The sequence below is a fragment of the Varanus komodoensis genome, unplaced genomic scaffold (assembly GCF_004798865.1).
Source record: "Varanus komodoensis strain SLA01 unplaced genomic scaffold, ASM479886v1 scaffold88, whole genome shotgun sequence".
NCBI classification, from domain to species: domain Eukaryota; kingdom Metazoa; phylum Chordata; class Lepidosauria; order Squamata; family Varanidae; genus Varanus; species Varanus komodoensis.
In genome coordinates, this window is record NW_025336576.1 from 1,835,816 (window position 1) to 1,843,850 (window position 8,035).

Sequence of the window (8,035 nt, forward strand, 5' to 3'; positions counted from 1 at the left end):
GCCATCTCCGCGCGACGCCGGGCGCCGCGGGTCCTGCGCAGTGGCCGCCGTCCCGTCCGCGCGACTGGCCGACATGTCCTTGGCGCTGCTGCGTCGGGCCGGCCGCGGCCGCGCCGCCCTGCGCGCGCTGACGGCGGTAAGCGGCGGGGCGGGAGGCCTGGCCCTGCGGGCGGCGCGGGCGGAAGGGCGCCTCGAGGTCATCTAGTCCCGCCCGCCCCGCGCGGTCTGGCCTGCCGCGAAGGAGGGCCGCTGCCGCCGCCTCGCGGGGCTCGCAAGAGTCCGGCGCTCGCCCCGCTGCCGCTCTGCTTCTGTGCCGCTCCTGCCCGCGGAGGCAGGGCCCGCCGAGCGCTTCCCGTGCGATGCGGCTCCCCTTGCCGCGCCGCCGCCCCCGGTGCCTCTTGCGTGGACGCCGCCGCCGCCCCCGGCCGTCTTTTGCCGCAGCAGCTCTCGGAGCCGAGCGCAGGGCGGGCTGCTGCTTGTGCCGTGCACACGCTGCCTCCTGCCAGGGTTCGGCTTGACATTGCGCGCATTTGTGCTTAACATTCCCTCTGCGGAGAAAGAGCTAACTGAGCAGTGCCCCAATTTAGTCGGGCAGATTAAAAACACAGTGCTTGCAATAACTGCCCATGGCAAGGGGCAATCTTCTTTTCCTGTACCTAGGAGAGGGCATCTGCTCTGAGATGAGGCTTTCTGCAGCATCAGTTGGCATGCTGATATGATGAGGTTAAAACTCAACTTGCAGTTCTAGTTAGAACAGTCTCAGTGTTCCTAGTAGGGCAAGTTAAAACATTATTGATGTTTTTGTTATTCTGTATTGTTGGTGTGAAGTGTAACTACAGTTTCTTGATTTCCAAAAGCAGATTCTCAGGTGGAAGTAAATGTTTATTTGTAAGTGCTGTATCATATTTTATATTAAGTAACTCAATGCAGCTAACAAGTAAAATAATGAAAAGTATGAAACAATGTAAATAAAACCTAAAGTTGCTCAACAACAGAAACAGAAAAATAGCCAAATGGATAGCAAATCATTTGGTGAAATTATTTGTAAATAGTGAAGACAAGAAATAATCCATACAAAAATAGAAAGTTGACAGTTAAAATGAAAATTAAGTAGAGTTCCTCGTTTTTTTCCTAGGCGAAACTTCATGTGAGTGCCTCTCGGAACCTGAAGTATAGCTGGCTGGCCTATATTTTGGGGGAGAGAACCACTCCAAGGTTCAGTGAGAACAGCAAAGTTTTCGTGGTGGATGGCAATTTGTGTTCTGGCAAAGGCAAACTTGCACGGCAAGTCGCAGAAAATCTAGGTATGCTCCGTCTGTGGGACTTTGTGAACTGATGTGTCATTACTAAACTTTTGTGTACTCTAGCCATGCGGTATGGGATATTTGGAGCTAATCTAAAACGGCCTCTGTGACATGTAAGGGCAGGTTGTGGTCATAGAATCACGGAATTAGCAGAGTTGGATGGGCCCAGTAAGTCCACTGGCTCTAGCCTCCAGGCAGTTCAGCACTCCAGATTCAGGCACCCCTAAAAGAGAGCCGTCCAGCTGCATCCTGATGGCTCCAGTGTGGAAGGGCCCGTGACCTCCCTGGTTTCCTAGAAATCTGGAGCTGCAGCACAATGAGCCAGGCCTACCGTGGAGGTATTTGGATGTGGACTGAGTTGTCCGCCTCAGTACTGCAGTGCCTTCCACGAAGAGAGGAAGCGGCACAGACATGAGCAACAGACCCACTGGCAAAGGCATGTAGCTCCTTGTCCTGAGCTGTCTTGCTGCGGAAAGTTTACAAGCATAATGATGGGGTGAAGAAGCTGCCTTGAGACTTCGGTAGCAGGAGCATATAAATAAAGTATAAATAAGGAAGTACAATCTTACATGGACCTACTTTGAAGTGAGCCCCATTAAGTTCATTGAGCTTTACACCCAGGTATGTGTGTATGCGGTTGCAGCCTAAACCACCAAATCTGTTCTAATTGGTTCTTGCACTATTAGTTTTATATTGTGCATTGCTCCATTCTGAACCCTCAAGGCAGCCAGCTCAGGAAAATAAATGGCTGCAGTAGCGGTTCAGAGGGAATGCAGGTGGAGGAGAGTGCAACGAGGCTCTTTCAAGGTGAACATGCCTGAAACCTGTCATTGTGTGGTGCTGGTTTGCTCAGGAAAGGTTAGACTGGAGGAGAATATCCCCGAAGAGTGTCATGGAAATCCTGCGAGTGCTGTTGCACCTTGTGGTTTTTATTTGCATTTGCTAATAGCTTAATTTGACCATCAAGATTTAATTTTTTCTTCTTAATCTTTGGTCCTTTCAGGTATGCGATATTTTCCAGAAGCAGATGTTCATTTTTTAGACTCAGTCACTGTGGATGGAACATTATTAGATTCCAAATTCAATGGTGATTGTAGTCTGGAGAAATTTTACAATGATCCTAAACATCCAGATGGAAACTCTTACCGGCTTCAAGCCTGGCTCTACTCTAACCGCCTGTTACAGTATGCTTACGCCCTGGAGCATCTGTTGACTACAGGTAATTCTCTTCTGAGTCCTGGATTTTCTTGGAGGAATGTAACAAACCCTATGGTAAAAGCAAAACCCTAGCTAAAAGCTCCGTTAAAAAGGAAAACGGGGAAGTAGATAAAAAGACAAAAGGTGCCTAAAAAAGTTTTGAGGTATATTTTTAAGGGTGGAGATAGTAGAATTGAGATGGGGGTCTTTCAAGGGACAATTTAATACTGAGTGGCCCAGAATAGGGGAGGTCTGGGTTGCTTACTGGCTTAACCCACAGTGCCTGCGTTCACATGATGTAACAACGCAACCAGGTGGAAAGCCACAGTGGGCTGTTTGTTTTGCAGAATACCCACGATGAGCCTGAGTTCATCAGGCCCATCATGGGCATCTTGCTCCCTCCTCATTCCCCCAGGCCACGCCTTGCGGGACAGCTCCCTGTGCAGTGGGGCCAGCGTGCAGGGGGTTTCCCTGCCCGGCACCCCCTTGACGAGGGCAGCCCTTTACGTTGCTTCTGCCAAGGCTGAAATGGGATTTGTTGCCCCCAGGGCAGGAGCCCGGTGTGTGATTTGGGGGCAAACAATAATTTAAAACAGGATGTGCCCTAAAGCACATTGGAGAAGATGGGAGGAGTTACTCCGAAGGGATCAGGAGGTGGGGGTGCCCAGTCTGTTCGCCAGCATTCCTTGAATCAGAGCACTCAGCAATGTAAAAAACATGTTTCTAAAGGCTGGTGTAATAAAGGCCTCCCCAGACAGTTGTCTGCCACCTTTTCTATGAATAATGCGGAACAGTGTTTTTCTTGTGGAGGTCTCGTGGCTGTGATCCATCTTTAATTTCAGGGCAAGGAGTAGTGCTGGAGCGCTCCCCCTTCAGTGACTTTGTCTTCTTAGAGGCGATGTTGAAGCAAGGCTATATTCACAAACGCTGTAAGTAAGCGCTTTTAAAAATAGAAATGCCATGTTGCTAGCAGGCAGAGAGGAGCATCTTGATCATGCCACTAAATAGATGTGGGAATGAATTGTTGGCCTTGTTTATAATCTTTCACCCAAACCACTGAGAGATAACAGTGGACTAATACCTGGTTAGCTAACTGAGGCTAAAAACGGTTAAAAACCATTTAAAATGGCCTAAAAACGGGGGTCAGGTCAGTTATCTTGCCATTTTTTTTCCCTGCATGCCACCGCATCTGCAGCTGACTGGACTGCTCACTTGTGTTTGTTGCTCGCTTTGTAGGTGTGGACCACTATGAGGAGGTCAAGCAGCTCAGTATCTGTGAGGTTCTGCCTCCCCACCTGGTCATCTACATTGACGTGCCAGTCTCGGAAGTGCAGAAACGGATTCAAGAGACAGGCGAGGTACGCCGGCCTTGGGGCAGAGTCTTGGGTTAGGAGTGCCTCCACCATCAAGGTGTCAGGCTTGCTGTATCTTGCTGCATGTGACTGCTCCGTTTCTTCTGATGCTGAAAGCACCATTCAGGCGTTGCATGCAGAATGTGTGCTGGAGCGAGTGTGTCAGCTCTGCCCTGTTGACAGAGCACCGTGGATGCCGCTTCTGGGCCAGAGGCAGTCAGCTCAGTCTCGGTGGGACCCACTGACTGACTGCCTCTCTTCCAGCGTGAGAGTGGGGGCCCTGGTCAGCCAGGCCCCCATGCTCCCGGAGGGAAGCCCTGCACATGGATGGAGCTGCTCGCACATCAGCTGGGGTGTGTGGCTGGTGCCCTCTCACTGCGGGGGGGAGGCCCCCTCCAGTACTCTGGCTGAATTCCCAAAGAGCACTGGACCCCCTGAAAATTCTGGATGTCACCCACTGAAGCTGGAAGGAAGGGCTCTGCTTGGTCTGAAGCAGGACACAGGCTCCTCTGTTGCATTCAAGGGGTGTGTGTGTGGTTTTTTTTTAAGCCGTACGAGAAAAAGGTCTCACCTGCCTATCTCCAGAGTATTGAGGACAGCTACAAGAAATCCTTCCTGCCTCAGATCAGGTCAGTTGTGTTAGTGTGCGATTTTACTAAAACTGCTGGCTTTGTGGGCTGGGCTTCTCTGGTTGGCTGTGGGCCCTGCTTATTTGCTGCTGTGTTTTGTTCTTAGCAAAGGGTGGGGGAAATTCCCCTCTGCCCAACAGGCAGTCAGGCAGATTGGGTGGGGTTGGCTCCCCGCTCATCCCTCCCTCCCTCCCTGCTGTTGTCTTCTGCTTCCCGGGCAGCATTCCTGCCAAGGCCAGCAAAGTGGAATCACCACGTCCAGGCTTCAGTTAGTAGTAGGCCTCTGTGAAGGTTGTTTAGCCCTTAAATAACTCACGATGGCTGGGTCCCCATGATAAGGCTCACAACCCCTTGTCCTAGTCAGGGCTGCGTTCTCAAAACGGAGCCATTGCACAGCTTCCCAGGCTACCTTTCAAGGCAAAGCCCTCTGGAAGAGGGCTTACTTGGGTTTTCATGCAAAAAAGGCTAATAAAGCAGGATCTGTTTTTAACAGAACAGGTACAAAGAAGAAAACCATCACATATACATATGATTTTGAAGTAATCTCTTTTCAAAAGCTCTGCCGGACATGATGATGCTAGTTTCCCTATGTCCAATTTTAACCTAAGAAAACGCAGCATGTTTTTATCCGCTTCCGTTTCCCCGCCTGGTGCTCTTCGGGTGTCTGGGATGCCAACTCACAGTGTTCCTTGGCAGGACCACTTGGGTCCCTGCGGCGCCTCGCTAGCCAGAGCTGATGGGGGATGGTGCAAAAGAGCTGGAGGGCACCAGGCTGGGGAAGGTGGCGTGGCCCGATCTGTGGCCTTCCAGGTGGAACTTTCCTCAGAGCATTTTCCCGGAACTGAGCCCAGCGCTCCCAGTTGGATTGGCCTCCAAAGGAACGATCCCTCTCCCTCCAGAATTTCTCCTCTTGCGTGCCCTCTCTGCTCCTAGCAGTTGGACTGGACCGTCTCACCGGTCCCATTTTCGTAGTGCCTGGCCTGTATGCAGCAGACTCAGACATTTGCATTCTGGGGTCTCTTTTGTGATGCGGGCCATCCTCAGTCCAGCTGCAGAGTGTTTGAACGAGTGGTGCACCAGAGGAAATTTCTCTTAACAAACGCGTGTCCACAATCTTGGCGAAAGCACATTTTAAAATCAGCCATAGTTAAAAGCATGTGGTTACTGCGTGTATTTGGGGGGGGGGATAATAGCCTTAGACTGCCCATCCTCCCCCGACTGTTGTCTAGCTGCAGCACCTCCTTCCACGCGCAGCCGTCCCGGCTGCAGTGCCCTGCTGGCCCCTTGCGGCATTCCCGGGCGGCGTGCATCCCGTGGCAGCAGTTCTGTGGTACGAGCAACCCACATCCCCCATTCTGGGATTAGCTTCCTGGCATTGCCTAAGCCGCGTGAGCTGATGCTGCCATTTTCCTTTGCAGTGAGACCTCGGAGCTCTTGCAGTACACGGCCAGCGAGGCCGCGCAGGTGGAGAAGGTGCGTGGTGAGCAGTGGGTGCCTTGCGTGAGGTGGGCTGGGTGGGGCTGGGCGGACCTGTTGGCCGGAGTTCGGCTGGAAGCAGTTCTGTGTGGGAGAGCCGGGCACCTGGCAGAATCGCGTAAGCTGCCTGGAGTTCCTTGGAAGGAGAAAGGGCAGGGCATAATCCTCATGGATAAATTCACCAATTTGTGCAGAAGAGACTGTGTCCTCCGACTGTATTTCATAAACTGCACACCAAAAGAGTCCAGCCTAGGAGGCAGTGCGGTGACAAGAACTGGGAAGGCAGCGCTTTGGCCCAGTAGACCATGTACTTCAGTCCCCATCATCCCGGACCACTGGCCATGCTGTCTGGAGCTGCTGGGGGTGGCTCCAGCAGCATCTAGCGGGCCACAGAGCACCAAGCCCTGAGCTGCCGTGCTGAGGAAGACCTGGGTTCAAATCCTCGTAGATCAGTTCACGCCATCATCAGTTCCCCTTTCCCCCCGTACAGGTCCTTGAAGACATTGGGTACCTGAAGTTTGGCAAGGGGCCCTGGCTGGAGCAAGACGACGTCAGCTTGCATCACCTGCGGGTTCAGTAAGGGCGGCCCTTCCTGCAGACCGATTCTCTTAGCCTTTTTGCTCCCGCCATGCTTTGCCCCCTGGAGGAGCCCAGCTGCCCCTCCTGTTGATGCTGCAGAAGCTGGAAGCATTTGCCTGTTTCCACGTTGCAAACAATCAACTGTAGAGCAGTTTTCCCGGGAGATTTGTTAGCTGAGGCATGCTCAGATTTTCTGCTTCAAAACTGGAAGTGCGCCATAGCAGCCGTGGGCTCATTTGACTGGCGGCTTGGAGTGGGAGCTCTCAGAACGGCCGGGGGCGGCTTCCTCAGAGCGTCAGTCCGCCTGCGCATCTTTGGGTCATGCTGCCAAGAGCCAATGGAAGCGCCAGCTTCCCGAGGAGGCTGCCTCGAAGTGCGGCTTTTGCCGAGGTGCCATGCAGCCCCTGCTGTTGAATGTGTTCCACAGGCTGCCTGGCAGTCATAGAATCCCCTTCCTTTTGCCCCCCAAGGTAGAAACTCCCCTGCCCTTCCCATGGAAATCATTCGGATCTAAAGCCATCGGCTCTCCATCCTTGAAGTACTAATTGCAGCCAGTCTTTTTCTTTTTGCCTTAGTGTGGAAGACAAATTGAGAGTGATCTACCCCACGTGTCTCCCCTTCTTCGTCCCTGAAATCACGGTGGGGGGCCTTGAGTTCGACAAGCTGTTTCACGAATACAAGGCGGTGAGAGACCCTTCAATGACCCCCAGCTGGCCTTGGCCTGCTGGTACAACAGGAGGTGGGCTCTGGGGGTGCTTTGGCAGAGTCTTGCCCTGGGCAGGCTTTGTAGGGGAGAGCCTGTGCGGCGGGACTCCTCCCTCATAGGTTGTGAACCCGCAAATAGCGCCTGCCTGCCTGCCTGCCTGCCTGCCTGTCTTCCTTCGGAAAAAATGTCTTTGGCAGTGTAAGCTCACCTTGGCTTTACCCCGCTGGAGCTTACCTTCTGTGGACTGCCCTGCCCCCTGCGATAGCTGTCGTCAGGGCCCCCGGGCAGAAAGCAGGACCTTGAAGCAGGGCAGGGTGGTGCTGGATCAGTTCCGGGGGCGGGCAGTGGGCGGAGGAGCCGGGGGCCTCGCCCTCACGGCCCTTCCACCCTTCCTTTTCCCTCCAGCTCCCGGGACGCAAGTATGACGTTGGCTACAATGCGGACATGGGGGACAAGTGGGTCTGGCTGAAGTAGCAGCGTCCCCGAGGCGGGAGGCGCCTCCGTCGACCGACCGGTTCCCTCTGCAGGCCTCTTCTGAGGAGATGCAGGAAGGGCCGCCACGGTTAAAGGAACCTGCAGAGAGGAGGGAGGGATGCCTTTCCTCGTGCGTGCAGATTTTTGTGACTTAAATTCCACTGGGAAGCCGGAGATGTGGTCAGCATTGCAGGTAGACTCGTCCATTTGAAGGGGGATCTCAGGCACAGGTGGGACTGGGCTGGGGCAAAATAAAGCTCTTTGCTCGTGTTGCCACTGCGGTGTTTGTGCATACGCTCGGCAGGTGGCACAGTGGCA

The 8,035-nt window shown here is 53.4% G+C and overlaps 2 protein-coding genes across 2 annotated transcripts in view; one reads left to right on the forward strand and one right to left on the reverse strand.

The window, feature by feature from the left end:
- The window catches only part of FHIP2B (FHF complex subunit HOOK interacting protein 2B), a 13,270-nt gene extending 7,837 nt beyond the window's left edge, over positions 1 to 5,433 (reverse strand). The window contains exon 1 of the mRNA XM_044417419.1: positions 5,430 to 5,433. The gene's annotated coding sequence lies outside the window, so the exon portion shown is untranslated. The remainder of the gene's footprint in view (positions 1 to 5,429) is intronic.
- On the forward strand, positions 29 to 7,989 carry NDUFA10 (NADH:ubiquinone oxidoreductase subunit A10). The gene is made up of 10 exons (XM_044417423.1): positions 29 to 136; positions 1,136 to 1,304; positions 2,308 to 2,523; positions 3,344 to 3,430; positions 3,738 to 3,859; positions 4,403 to 4,482; positions 5,901 to 5,955; positions 6,449 to 6,534; positions 7,113 to 7,221; positions 7,649 to 7,989. The coding sequence occupies exons 1-10, from the start codon at positions 74 to 76 to the stop codon at positions 7,715 to 7,717; spliced, it is 1,056 nt and encodes a 351-aa protein (XP_044273358.1). The 5' UTR covers positions 29 to 73; the 3' UTR covers positions 7,718 to 7,989.
- Positions 7,990 to 8,035: the final 46 nt, after the last annotated feature.